This window comes from Exserohilum turcica (genome assembly GCF_000359705.1).
Source record: "Exserohilum turcica Et28A unplaced genomic scaffold SETTUscaffold_2, whole genome shotgun sequence".
Taxonomy (NCBI): domain Eukaryota; kingdom Fungi; phylum Ascomycota; class Dothideomycetes; order Pleosporales; family Pleosporaceae; genus Exserohilum; species Exserohilum turcicum.
In genome coordinates this window covers 1,248,873-1,263,140 of record NW_007360025.1, presented here as the reverse complement: position 1 = coordinate 1,263,140, position 14,268 = coordinate 1,248,873, and the positions used below count along the sequence as shown (strand labels likewise).

Sequence of the window (14,268 nt, the reverse complement as noted above, 5' to 3'; positions counted from 1 at the left end):
ATATCTACACTCTCTCGCGCGCAAGCTGAGTCGGCGTCGGCAACGTCGTCGCTCTGGGGCGCTGTCGTGGTCGTGGTCGTGGTCGTGGTCGTGGTCGTGAGCATGGTGGGGATGCGAGACTGGCACTAGCGACCCGATCCGGACGGCTAACCTCGCCAAAAAGGTGAGTGGGCAAAAAAATCCTCAACGGACGAATGGGAAGGAGAGACCGAGGCTCCGTTATGTCATGATAGCTGATTTGACAATCGGAACGCGTCGGAACGCCGTTCCGCATGTTCCCGGCACACTTTCCAGTCCCTTGATTTTTCGAATTTTGTCCCCACAACAACACTGGCCGTACCGTTCTCGATTCGAAACCACTACTAACGCCCCCCCCTCAAACGCCCAAGCACCCCTCTTGACTCCTCGCAGCCGTCCTCTACCACAGTAGCGCCTCTGCTATACCTCCCTCCCTGCACTGCCCGCCAACACACGCACGCTGGACAACGAAAAATGGACCCAGGCCTGGATTTGACCAGCTTTTAAGCGCTTATCACGGGCGCGGGACGCTGCACACACGCTTTGACGTGAGAGTGAAGTACGTTGCTTCCAGACGCGTTTCACGATACCATCGGCTGCCCAGTCTATGATCCATAGCCCCGTCTGCTGTCATGAACCGGGTAGTTCGCCATGGCCTTACACTACATCTTGTCACTGCATATACCCCTGCTCATCTCTTTTCAGGAGCCTTAAGACCGGTATGACTTCCCAACCACTAAAACACCACACGCCTGCGAATCAGTCCAGGCCGTCGTGCGAGGCCCAGCATGGCGACTTGTACAGGGCCAGGCACTCCAGACTACTAAAGCGCCAGAGGTCGCCCACCCCAATGTGCGAGAGGCGGAAAAAGAGTCGCCAGGACAGTGCCGCAGGCCCAGCGCCGTCTTGTCTTCTCTTGGTTGCTCTGCGCGAGTACGGTCTCCTGGAGAACATCGTATCGTGTCTCTGCCCAGGCGATCTGCTGGCGCTACTGCTGTGCTCAAAGTCCATACACGAGGCCTTGGTCCCGCAGGCTGGCAGCCTGCAAAACTTGCTTGGAAAACTAAGGTGCTCAGGAAAGGGCGTTCAAATCCGCAAGCAGCGGCACGTCAAGTCAACCTTCTTCTACGCATACGAGTGCAGTGAATACGTCGAATGCGGCGCAACAGATGGCTGCGCCAAGTCGCGTCCGTGCGCAAACTGCAAAGTTACGACGTGCGACGAGTGCCGCATCCACTGTGTCTACCAGAGCATCTTCGAGAAGCCATGCGACGATGACGAGTTACCAAACTACAGCGGCTTCGTCCTTCTTTCGCCGTCCGAAATCCCCATATTAAGCCCACACCACCTAGCAGACAACGCTGCTACCCCGCGATGGAAGGCTCCGTCGCCAGGTAGATCCTTGCCATACCACGATCAGGGTTTCATTGATGTCCCCTTTGATGAAGAAAACTTTGGCCCGCCAGAGTGCGTTGAAGAGTTCTTGGACTTGGATCTTGGCAAGCATACCTTTGCTGGGTCGGCAGTCTCCAATGTAGCCCATCCATCACCCGTCCTTCGCGCATTATACGACACCACAGAACGAAGAAAGCGCCGTTTTTGCGACGCCCATCTCCCATCCGATTTGCTGAAACACCAAGACGATTTGTCGCCCCATTGGTGTCGCTGTAGCCTTCGCAGTCGTTTTCTCGACCGATGGCTCTGTTTACGATGTTATGAGAACGAAGAAACGACCATTTCAAAAACATATCCAGACCACGTGGCGCACTGCCGTTGCGGGTCAACAAAGGGCCGGGCGATATGCCTATGGTGCCGCGGCGAAATTTTGCAGCCTCACGCCCAAGAGCCGCAGCCAGAGTCAGAAACCGGCCCGAATCTTCAAGACCATTCCTCGTGAGTCCGATGGATTCATATCTTAATGGTATTTTAAATAGTGCAGCAAAAGTCTTTCACAGTTCGAGGGAGACGGTTGCATTGCCTAATTCGCCCTCTCGAATTACTCGGAGCGCCTTTTTTTTTAATGTATCAAATCTGTGTAAAAATAACTCCCCTCCACTGTTTCCTGATGCTTCTCTATACCCCCTTGTATATTTAGTCGAGTATCCAAGCCAAAAATGAATGAATCTTGTGTCTAATGTCACGAAAGGGTGTCTGACGATCTGATGAGACCAAGAAGATGTGCTGTATTCCCATGAGGTAGAGACCAATTCGATGTATCACACGAGCTACCATAATCATAGCAGAGTAGTCCGATGCAAAAACAGCATCGCTAATACATGCAGTCCAGCCCAAAACGGTTCTTCTCCCCAACCTCAACACCACCCCTCATACTATCCCTATCTCAAACACACACCCGCCCTCCTCCTCCTCCCCATGACCCTCTCAATCTCCACCACCTGCCTCCCCACCACGTCCCTCTCCCTCCCGTCCGTCTCGCGCCCCACCCGTCTCAACCTCTCCACTTCGACCCTCAGCCTGCCCTCGCCCTTCCTCCTGCCCTCGCGATGCACCGCCAACACGCGCTGCGCACCCGCTAGTTCGCGCCGCAGCCACGCCACGCCCGGCTCGTCGCGCTCGCGCCGCACACTGATTTCTAGCTCGACTATCGTGTTCATGGCCGAGGTTTCGTACCCGCGGTGATACAGGTAGGTCGAGACGAGTGTGTGTTGGTGCTGCGTTAGTGCCGTCTTGTGGTTGTTGTTGTGGGAAGAAGAGGACGTGGTGGATGTTGGGGAGGGAGATGGTGATGGCGAGGAGGATCTCAGTGGAGATGTTGGCGGGGATGTAGGATCAGTCCAGATTTCGGGTGGTGATGTATTCATTTTTGAATCTTTCGTTGTGTTCTTGCTCGCTTTCTCTTTCTTTCTTTCTTTCTTTCTTTCTGGTTTCGTCCGAGACGCGTGACTTGGTGCCGCCAGTGCTGATGTGGTGGGGGTGACTTTTTGAATTGGTAGACAAGCGTGTGTATGCGAGTGGGTACTTGATAGGATTGCAATTGAAGGGGAAAAAAAGACTTTTGTTGCATCTGCCTGCTTTTCGTCTTTGTGCTGGGATCACAGTTGCAAGTGTGGGAAAAGATGGTGATTCGGTGAGTGCGCAGAGTCGAGGTGACCGATAGTCGGAGCGGGCTGTAATTGAAGAGATCCATGGCGAAGTGAGCGGTGAAGATGAGTTTGAGATATTGGAGAACCTGTTTGAGTGAGAAGAACTGTTGTTGTTGTTTGTATTGTATTGTATTGTGTGCTTTACTTTAAGGACTAGTATACAGAAGTCTGCATTGGGGGATTAGTATTTCCTGATTGGTCACCATGGTCACGTGGTCACAAGCCGCTATACTGTTGATGCCGAATGACGTATGACATGGCGGATTCCAAGGCGTTTCTTGAGTCGATGTGCCATGTAAAGCCATGCGACTTGGACATCCTGAAACATGGATAACAAGAATCACGAAATCTACTAGCGAACTAGTACCGCATACACCTGCCATGTAAGCTACCTTGGCATATCTAGACTCAGCGGTAGGAGTTGAGCATTGATCACGCACCCTAACCCATTGCTGTCTATAGAGTACGCGATATACCAGAACATGACAAATGGAAGCCATCTGGACCCCCTCAAAAGTCAACCCAGCTTACGACTACGATAAAGCCCCCCCCCCACCCCCCTTTCGCAAAATATATTAAGTTTTCTTACCTAAGACTATGATATCCCCCAAAACGTTATGACCCGTGCACAGCGTTCCCGTCTACACGTCCTTGGTCACGAACCATAACCCGTCTCCGATCATGTGCCATTGGACCACCCTTTCAAAGAACGGAGTCTGGAGTGCACCCAACGCTTCCCGCACGGCACGCAAACGCTTCTCACAAGAGAGCTTCTTAGTCAGCACTATTGTCTAGCCCATGCCCATGGATGTCTCGTTATGGCTGTTTAATATAAGTATAATTAGTAGCCATAGATGGCCCCTGACTTGGATGCGGGCTAACGGACCACCACATCACGACGTCGAATAGCCTACACGTACCGGATACTCTACCCGCACGCTCCATACGAGCTTTGCTGGGCGAGTTGTTGGCGATACTTGCTTTGATGCTAGTACCTATCCGCAGCGTCTGTCATCAATCTAGGCTTAACATGCATGAAATGATAAGTAGCGCTGTCCTTTCTCACTCACACACACGCCCCAGCTCGCCGTTCGTTTTACCCAGCTCGCCGTTTCGCCCAACTCGCCGTTTCGCCTAACTCGCCGTTTCGCTTGCCCCTCCCCCCCCCCTTCTCTTTGCGCCCAACCACCAAACAGCATGTCCCAGCGGCAACTTCCACGACAATAACACAGCGCCATTATCATCCTAAGATCTCACCGTTTGCAGCTTGATCAGAAAGAAAAAAGGAGAAGAAAAAAAGGAGAAACAAAAAATTGAAACTTGTTTTTTTTTTCTCTTACCCGCAACACCCCCCACCGTCCAGCCCCCCTACTTCCCGTCGTCCCCCTCCGTAACTGTAATCCGCCATCATTAGTTCCCCCACGGAATTTCCTTTTCCAGGAATTAGCGTGGGAGCGAGCGCGCGTGCATCCTCGGGGAAGGGGGAAGGGGGGAGGGGGAAAGCGTAGAGCAATCGTTATCCCGGAACGAAAAACCGAAAAAAAAAGAAAGAAAAAAAAACAATGCAACATCACTTCCTCCTCCAGTGCTTCACCATGGCACTCGTATCTGCGCTGTGTGTTTGCGCCGAGATCTTGTACCTGGAGGAGACGCCCATGCCCGGGGGCCAAGTGTGCGACGTTTGTTCTGAGCCCGGGCCCATGGATATATCGTTTACGTGTGAGAATGCGCATTGGAGCCAGACGTGCGGTACGTCGTGTAGCGTGGAGCAGGTGAAGAACGGCGAGAGCGCGTGCTGTGTACGATCCCCCCCCTTTCCCTTGCTTTCTTTCCCCCTTTCTCCCTTTCTCCCTTTCTCCCTTTCTCCCCCTCTTCCCTTTCTTTCCCCCCTTTCGTCCAATTTCAGCTTTATAAAAAAAAGCGGTGTTGATATACTAACGTCCTTTTCTTGCATGTAGTATTTACAATACGAGTGCTGGGATGCAGAGTTGAGTGCTGCGGCATAAAAAGGATCGAATGCATGCTATACGCACATTCTCATTTTGAATTGTTGGATGACGTCTTGTGATGCGTATAGTTCAGGCTGATGGATGCTTGTTGACGTGATGCTACGTCCATGATATGATATGCTGGTCTCCTTTTATCGCCGCGCAGACTGAATGTTTGTGTTTCTACTTACACCTACTGTGCGACACTTGAATCGAGTCGTGCTGGAGACACGTGAAGAGTAGCGACACTGCGGATATATCACGACATGAGCGGTCTACTACGTTGTGACATGGGCTCCGTCAGCACATCGAAACCACGCAGACAACAGGTATTACGATATGAACACACTTTTCCCACAGAGCTTCTCGGCTGCAAAGAAATTGGTATCTACGATTACTACAAAAGCCATACAGTCATGCACATGTCCATGGCCATCTCCACGATACTCAACAGTCATTACTACTCAACGCACCTAGGCCTTGGCATGCGTCGCTACGTTGTGACCCGCAATAGCCTCTTCAGCACCCGCAACACTGTGCCTGCGGTCCTTGCCAATGTAGTTGGAGTCGGGCAGCATATTGAGAGCATCCTCCTGCTTGTCCGTCTTGCGCTGGTGGAGCCAGAACAGCACACCACCGATAAACGCCAAGATGGCAACGGCAGTGTAGTTCCAGACGAGCAGCGGGTCCTCGGACAGCGAGACGAAAGCCTGGCCAATGGCGTTGGAAAAGGCAGACATAAAGTGCCAGTAGGACGTAACCAGCGACCTCATGTTCTTGGGGGCCTTTGTAAAGGCGAATTCGAGACCCGTGACCGAGGTGAAGATTTCAGAGAAACCAATCAGGACGTAGGGCACGGTTTGCACCCATACGTTGATGGGAGAGGGCTTGTCGCACGTGTTCATGAACTTGCCGCAGGGACCGCCCTGGTAGATGTAGTGCTGGATGACGGCGGCAGAGACCATGGCCAGGGACCCGAGGATGAAGCCAAAGGCCATGCGCTTGATGGGCGTAAAGTGAATGTTTGCCTTGCGCAGGGCGGGGTACAGGAAGTTGTCGACAATCGGGATGAAGATGACGAGAGAGATGGGGTTCAGGTTGGTGATGACGTCGTTGGGTACACCGTTCAGCGTCATAGTGGCAGCTTGGGAGACGAGGTTGTTGTTCATCTGGTTGTACGACAGCCCTGTTGACATTGTTAGTTTTACAGTCGAGGCAAACAGAGGCGAGCGTGAACTTACAGTACAGCGGAATCCAAGTAAAGCACGAGCAAGCCCTCAGTCCACGTGCGACCTGGTCGACCCACGCATCGTCAAACTGCATCCACTTTGGCTTGTTGCTGCCGAGATGGCTGGGCTTGACATCTTCCCAGAAGTTGTCCGCCTTGAAGTTCTCGCGCGTGGTAACGGGGTTGGCCGACCACTTGCCCTTTGCGGCGAAACTCATGAGTTTGAGGGCGCGAACGAGAACGGAGCCCGTGGGCGGGGTGTGGTGGTACTTTTTGCGGCACACCCAAAGCACAATGGGACAGAGACAGAACATGATTGTAGGGAGCAGCCACGCGCACCAGAATCCAATGTACTTTTCCACGTAGACCATGGAGATTTGGCCGGTGAGAGCACCCATGTTGACAAACTGCGTTCTGTTAGAGACTGACTTCAGGCCCATGATACTAGCGATTACTCACCATGTAAAAGTACAAAAAGATGCGGGACAAGGTAATGTTGGGGTCAGAAATAACGCGCTCTCCCGTCTTGGCGTCGATGATAACGCGAGGCTTGGTCTGGCGGTACTGCTCTGCAATCAAGGGCGAAATGTTGGCCTTGAAAGCTCCAGTGCCAAAACCAAGAGTAATGACACCGAGGATGAATGGACCGATGGCATTTCCGCTCGTCAAGACGGCTGGAATGGCCGAAATGATGAGCAGAATGTGACCCACGATTGCGAAGGCAATGGCTATAAAGATGGTGTTAAAGCGACCGAGGTATTCGTCCGCGATAATGGCACCGATAATGGGGGTCGTGAAGGCCCAGAAGGAGTTGAATTGACCGATGCCAAATGAAGCACGCTGGCCCATATCCAACGCACCAGGTTTGCCTTCTGCAGTGGGGTTGCGACCTGTCGTCTGTAATACGCCGTCGATGACGGGAAGGGGCCTCTGGATGAAGTTGGTGTCTGTCTAGAGTCAGTAATGGATCGAGACATGCGACGTGGTTTGACTTACACAGCACTTGACAGCCATAGTAGCCAAAACGCTCGCACAGCTCGACAAAAGCAACAGTGAAAGCAGTCCAGGGAATCTTTCCAGAGACACGACGAAGCGTCTTCAGTTCCTCCTCGGTGGGCTCCTCGCCTTCAAGATCAGCCTCGAAGACTTCTCCGTGGTACTCGTTGTCGGTAGACGAGAGCGCACGCTTCTCGTCGACGTCGTACACGGGCATGGCAGCTTTCTCGGGCTCGTGGGACATTGCTATGTCGATAGCGTTGGAGGGAGCGTGTGCCGCCATGATTAGCAGTAGTGCTGTCGTGGGTTCCAACAAGGGGAATGAGAGGAGCGAGCTGGTGCTGCCAGTCTGTGCAAGGGCACCGGGGCGACGGTTTCAATTATACTTGCAAGAAGCCGCCTCTTGATGTGTAACACACGAGCGGCAAATGGCCCTAGATACCAAGCGCCGTCTTGGTATTCCTTGTCGGCTCCTCTTTCAAGCAGGTGTCGAGATGCCTCGCCTCCACCCGACATTACCAGGCGGGCCTACTTGGTTGCTAGTGGGCACCCGCAACCACGGTCAAGAGGCGCCAACACCAGAGGCTTGCCTTTGCTGGCCGCTCGTCCCAGCATCTTGTGATTTGGACTAATCGGGGCAACGCCGAAAGTCAACTACACACTCAAGCTTTTCACCGCATCCAAGCGCTTCGATTGGGTCCAGCATCCAAGGTAACTGGATATAACGGCCTAGGCGACGACTTGGAGGGAGTGCTTCGGCACTTGGCGTTGTTGCTGATCACACACGCTCGTCTGCACGGTAGATAGCCCGGCCATTCACGCCCGCCCTTTGCCCTCGAAGTCCCCAGCTTTTGTCTTATCAGAACGGCCGTCGTGTACGATATGCCACGGCATTCAAGCTGCCGTGCATCTGACGCCAAGAAAGTAAAACCATATCGCCGCCACAAGTCATCGTCATGGCGAAGGCCTTCACCCGCACTCGCCCGGCAAAAGGAAAAGCAGGTAATATATGAAATTTCCTGGCGTCGAAGCAGACGCCAATGCCGGCGCAATGAGGCAACCGTCCACACGCCAACGCCGTGGGCGCAAAATCTGTCGCCGCGGCGCAGCCATGGCGCCCAGCCTTCCCGCCGCTGGGCGGTTATCTTTGGCCTCGACCCACGGCAGTCCGTCCAGGCTTGTGCACTTAATCCTACCGCTCTAATGTAACTCGGCCATACTGGAACAGGCAGCTCGAAGGCCTGCGAGCATGCAGATGCTTTCTATCGGACCGCGTGCGACCAATGGTTGTGCGGGGTGCGTCGTTTCATCCAACCGCAGAGGACAAGGAGGGGTGTTGTCGAGTGCGGCGCGGCGGACACGTTCCGCAAGCTTATCTTCGCTTGACCAAAAAGGGACAAGCCGGCCGACGAGGCTGGCGCGTGAGGCTTCATGTATCGGCGGAAGCTTTGCCTCGCATACTGATGTCGAAGTATGGAAGTTATTTCGACGCGCTACGCCGATGTCCGCTGTTTTCCGCGATGCTTGGCATGGATCCCCCAGAACAGACAGCATGGCGTTGCTGGCCACACGATCACATGTCACAGAACCTGGCGTGATAAACACCAGCATCCCCTCTCCAATAAGCACAATACCCCCACATGCCTGATTGACTTGGCAAATCCAGATTGGGTGAGGGGGGAAGAGGAATACCCAGTGGCGAAACAGGACCACAGCATCGCGATCACGATTATCAAGACCACCCACCCAGGTCCTTATCACTCGAACCAGTGGGGGGGTCTCCTCACGGATGCACCGCACCCACTCTTTTCCCGCATGCATGGCATATGTGTATGTTATGTATATGTATATGTGCCTTGTTATCAGACGCCACCCCTCAAAAGAAGAATTCTGGAAGCAGGATTTATCCTGTCTTTGCTATCGCCCCATGTCCACGATGAGCATGACAATCAGGACCAGGAATGGCCTGCGGTATACGAGTCATGCGTGTCTGATTTTTCCAACGGTGTTGATAGATGTGTAGGTGTAGTAGGACATGTTCGATATAGTATAGGCGTAGACATATAGATACTACCTTTTTCAGCCTTGCTTGCCACCATCCATCTCTCCCTTAATCCCTCTCTATCCGATCCGCTTCTATTCACTGCCTCCAACCCCTACAGCTGACTACATACCTAAACACCCCCCCCAAAAAAAGCCACTTACTTCTTATCCGCTCCTCCACCTCCGCCTTCCCTCCCTCTCACCTCAGCATCCCCTCTCCCATTTCCATCCCGCCCACGCCACGCCGCGCCAAGCTCTCCGCCTAGAACCCCCCCCCCCCCCACCCACCGGGTACCCAAGGGCTAGCCCGCTCTACTACAAGTTGCGCGCGGGTTCCTGAGGCAAGCCGCGGATATACATGGGTGTTGTTGTTTTATTTTTAGGGCTCACGTGTTGGGTGTGAGAGGGATATCCAGGCACCGGGGTCGTGGGACATGTAGTATGTACGTACGTGCTTGTGCATGCATGTGTGAGTGGAAGTGGAAGTGTACTTGGGGTGTAAACGATTAGGCTTTTTGTACAGGGACTTGAGTAATTATGTACAAAACATGTAAGTAGGCATCTAATGTGCCCAAGGCGTTTGCGTACAGCTGTTGAGGTAGGATTCATGGTGGCGGTGTTGATATTGATAGGACATAAGATGACAATTGTTGAGACTGATTCGCTCGATACACTTCAGCAAATGCTTATATCTGCCAACTAATCATCCTGTAGAACCCCTTGGACTATCATTTCCCTACTCTACTGGCCCGCAAATGAGGCAGTCGAACAAATTTCACAAGTTCAAATCATCATTCACAACTCTGGCCCAACCGATTGTTGTCATAAATTATGTTCATTAGACATTTATCAATACTACGTAACAAGACACACAAATTGCTTGTTCCTCAATCCCACTAGCAACACACCTAGTTACCAATAGGAGTGTCGCTCAGAGGCTCACCCTTGGACCAGTGGTTGATCCAGTTGAAAATCTCCGTGTGCCACACCAAGCTGTTCTCCTGCTTGAGCACCCAGTGGTTCTCATCAGGGAAGTTGAGGAATCTGCTAGGGATACCACGGGCCTGGAGAATGTTGAACAGGCTGATACCATCGCTTTCAGGCAGACGGTAGTCGAGTGTGTTGTGAATGACAAACTGAGGGGTAGACCAGTTGGCAATGTGGTTCTGGGGGTTCCACTCGCGGTAGGCGGGAGATTCCCAGATGCTGCCGTTGTAGTCGTGGCGGATGAACCAGAGCTCCTCGGATGCCCAGGCTCCCTCGGTGTTGGAGATACCGTCGTGAGTAACAAGGCACTTGAACTGGTTGCCAAGGTCGTTGGCTTGAATCCAGTTGGTCATGTAACCACCGTACGAGGCACCAGCAGCAATGCCGTTCTTGGTGTCGATCCAGTGAAGGTTGGTGTCGATGAAGTTCCAAGCGTTGACCAGATCTTGGTATGGCCAGCTACCCCACTGGCCCTGGATCGAGTCAATCAGGAACTGACCGAAACCAGTGGAACCGGTTGGGTTGGGGGCGACAACAATGTAGCCCTGGTCGGCCCAGACCTGTGGGTTCCAGCGGTTGGACCAGCTGTTACCCCAGCTTCCCTGAGGACCTCCGTGGATCAAGAAGGCGAGCGGGTAAGTGACATTCTCCTTGTAGAAAGTGGGCTTGACGACATACGCCTGGAGCTGCTGCTTGAGCGCGGGGTTGGAGCCGTTGAAGAAAATCTCCGAGACGGTGTGAGCGCCGAGACCAGCAAGGTTGGGGTCAATCTGGGATGCGTCGAGAATGGTCTTCTTGGTGCCATTGGAAAGAAGGTACCATTCGCTAGGAGTCCAGATGGCCGTGGCGGCAACAAAAAGCGAGCTGTCGGGAAGAAGAGCAAAGGCCGAGACAGAAGTGTTTGATGTCAATGGCTCGGGAACAAACTTCTCATCTGCAGTGACGGGGAAGTTGAAGATCTTGACACGGGCATAGTCTTCAGCAGTGACGTAGATGGAAGAAGAGTCGTGGGCCCAAGTAAGGGGTCCTTGAACCCAGCGGTCAAAGCCAGCGCTCAGAGTCTTCCAGTTGCTGACAGCGACGCCTTGATCCTTGGCGGCAACATCGACAGTGTACAGAATCCACCTGTCCGACTCATAGTAGTCCTCATCTTGCTGGATGTACGCGAGCTTGGAGCTGTCCTTGGAGAAAGACGGCTGACCAGAAGCACCCTGGTGGCCGGCCTCGAACATCTCCGAGCCAGGGCCGTTGATGGCGACGGGGGCGTCATTGGAGGCAAAAGCACCGACGTAAGCGTAGGACGCGGTATAGTTGGCCTTGTTGAGTTGAGGGGCCTTGCTGACAAAAGCGTACATGGAACCATCGGGGCTGATGGCGTAGTCGCTCGAGTCGCCAAAGGGCTGAATGGGAGTCTCGGGCTGGGTAGTGGTGAATTTGATACCCTTCTGGAGGTTTCGCATACCCTCGCCTGAGAGAGCATAGCTGTTGTTGGCCGAAAGAGTTCCGGCGAAGAGCTGGTATCGGTTCTTGGTCAGCCAGGTGTCCCAGTGGCGGACATAGATGTCCGAGTAGTAGCGGGCGGTTGAGTGAGACTTGGCTTGGGTCTCAGGGTTGACTGCAGTGCCGTTGGGGTAGGCCATGCAGTTGACCAGGAAATGCATGTCGCCGGTGGAGGTGTTGGCGACCCTCAATCCGGAGTACGGTGCGTCCAAAGAAGCAACCATGGTGCTCAGGTTGGGGTGCTTGATGTCGCCAACCCACAGGGTGACACCACCGGGGATCTCCTCGTTGGTGCCATTGATATAGATGATACCAGTCTTGCTACCAGGAATCCATGCGACCTCATTGATGGCGCTGGCATCGAGGCCCGATTCAGTGACCTCGCCGGTGGTGAGGTCAATCAGGTTCATGGTTGAGCTGCCCTTGTGCTTCTCGAAAGAGTACTGCGACTGCGAGAACAGAGCAACTGTGCCATCGGGACTGGGATCAGCAGCACCACGACGAATAGTGCTGAGAAGTAGCCTGTAGCCGTGTTAGCATTTGATCGCCGTGGATACATGTTCGCAAAGAGATACGCACTCGGGCGTGAGCGCACATGCTCCAGTAGCAGCCAACGCTGCGGCGACACTGAGGTAACGAGCCATTGTGTATGCGACCAGCTTCGTGAAAGCTCAATTGGACGAGGTCGATGGTCGGACGAAGGAGGTGCAGGGCAGTGAGCCTTTTTGTGTATGGAGCTGCGCCGTTGCATCGTTGTACGCCCCTGCACCAGGGCCTTTTGCCAGCGGGGTCTGCGGCGCGTCGGGACCGGTACCTGGATGTGACGTTGGTTCTCGTTGGCTGTACGACTGGACATGGCATCATTGCACCCTGCCGTGTGGTCGAAACTATACCGGACGTGTCGAAAGATAGGCCAGCAGCACAATATCTCCTGCCTGATCAGGGCTAGGCATGCGGGCGTACAAACAAGCTCGGCGGCGGTGGGCACCCAGAAAGCATGTTTCCGCTGTCGTCCTATCGTAATTCGGCCCAGTAGCGGGTCGCCAGATAGACCGACTTGGCGGGCGTGGCCATTCCGCTCACGTGTCGCTCCACAAAGGTCTTGTCAAGATTGGTGGCGCCCGCTGCCAAGCAACGCCGGCCATGAGCACATCCGTGGCGGATAAACGGCGCGCCCAAACAGGCAGGTCGTGAGAAAGAGTTTAACACAAATCCACAGTCATCTCATCCACTTGGTAATCATTGCCGCCCCGTCCTGTCGCCTGCGTCTATCTTGATGGAACCGTGAGGTTGCGGACGCCTGCATTTTCCGCGTAGCCTCGGCCTGGTTAGATCTTGCTGTGCGCCTAATGTCTTTTGCCATATGTACCGTGAGCAGGTTGACACATACCTGCCGCGACCGGCCTAGATGTAACCCTATCCGGCTCCTTATTCGTGTTCGTCCTCGCACAGAAAGCCGCCATCCTCTCCCAATATGGCGCAATGCCCGGTCGCAGCGCAATAACATGCTCATGGCAGGTGTGTTGTGTCCAAGCCCCCTTATGGTCCAGATGCTGGCGTGTGCGGAGGGCATACAATATAACCATGGGCTATCCCAGGCAGTCGGGAGGGGGGCCGAATATGGGAACATTCTGATTTGCTCTTTGCTCGTTTGTCTCCTCAACAGCTGCAGCCACCCATTGTCGCTACCAATTTTCCGTTCTGCTTGCATGTTGCATCGCCTCAGCTGTTGCTTGGCCAGCCTGCGATGGCTATAACGTGTAGTAATGCGATCCATGAGGCTGACGCGCCGGCTGAAGACCAGGATGAACCCTCATTCTTGCCGGTCTTGCCGGCTCATTATATGCAGCGATGCGACAAGGAGAGATGGGACGAGTATGGCGAGTATCTGGGGTGACGTTGGAGGTCGAGGTGAGAAGGTTTGGTTGCGCTTTCCACGGGCAGCTCTACAGTGCCCGTGCACCAGATGAGCACCATCGCCAGTTGAGCACCCCCACCACCACAACAACAAAACTTCAACGCGTCAAAACTCAACCAATATGGACCCAATTCAAGAAGCGATTGCAGAAATCAAATCGCGAGAACCAGGAGATAAATTCTCGTATCAAGCAATCGCGAAAAAGCATGGTGTAGCACGAATGACGTTAATAAGACGACACCGCGGCGAAACTGAGGCCTATGGCGTGCGCAACCTCTCCCTCCATCCACAACACGAGAAGGAGCTTGTACAATACATCAATACGCTTACCAAACAACGTTTGCCACCTACGAAGGAAATAATACAACGCTTTGCTTCAGATTTAGCTAGAAAGCCAGTTTCAGAAAGCTAGGTTGACCGGTTCATCCGCCAGCACCCCAACCATCTCATCTCTGCCCACAGCAAGGGGATGAGCAAACTTCGTTG

At 53.6% G+C, this 14,268-nt stretch overlaps 4 protein-coding genes across 4 annotated transcripts; 1 reads left to right on the top strand and 3 right to left on the bottom strand.

The window, feature by feature from the left end:
• The first annotated feature begins 428 nt into the window (after nt 1-428).
• SETTUDRAFT_162971 (uncharacterized protein) lies at nt 429-2,133 on the top strand. Its single transcript, XM_008027224.1, has 2 exons — nt 429-577; nt 724-2,133. Exon 2 carries the CDS (start codon nt 740-742, stop codon nt 1,913-1,915), a length of 1,176 nt encoding a protein of 391 aa, XP_008025415.1. The 5' UTR covers nt 429-577; nt 724-739; the 3' UTR covers nt 1,916-2,133.
• A 221-nt stretch (nt 2,134-2,354) lies between these two features.
• SETTUDRAFT_31150 (uncharacterized protein) lies at nt 2,355-2,840 on the bottom strand (the record flags this gene model as incomplete). Its single annotated transcript, XM_008026841.1, has 1 exon — nt 2,355-2,840. The coding sequence occupies one exon, from the start codon at nt 2,838-2,840 to the stop codon at nt 2,355-2,357; it is 486 nt and encodes a 161-aa protein (XP_008025032.1).
• A 2,629-nt stretch (nt 2,841-5,469) lies between these two features.
• On the bottom strand, nt 5,470-7,605 carry SETTUDRAFT_115376 (uncharacterized protein). The gene is made up of 4 exons (XM_008027223.1): nt 7,335-7,605; nt 6,798-7,285; nt 6,352-6,745; nt 5,470-6,296 (listed from the first exon to the last, which is right to left on the bottom strand). The coding sequence occupies exons 1-4, from the start codon at nt 7,576-7,578 to the stop codon at nt 5,584-5,586; spliced, it is 1,839 nt and encodes a 612-aa protein (XP_008025414.1). The 5' UTR covers nt 7,579-7,605; the 3' UTR covers nt 5,470-5,583.
• A 2,601-nt stretch (nt 7,606-10,206) lies between these two features.
• On the bottom strand, nt 10,207-12,538 carry SETTUDRAFT_162968 (uncharacterized protein). The gene is made up of 2 exons (XM_008027222.1): nt 12,444-12,538; nt 10,207-12,386 (listed from the first exon to the last, which is right to left on the bottom strand). Exons 1-2 carry the CDS (start codon nt 12,506-12,508, stop codon nt 10,286-10,288), a joined length of 2,166 nt encoding a protein of 721 aa, XP_008025413.1. The 5' UTR covers nt 12,509-12,538; the 3' UTR covers nt 10,207-10,285.
• Nucleotides 12,539-14,268: the final 1,730 nt, after the last annotated feature.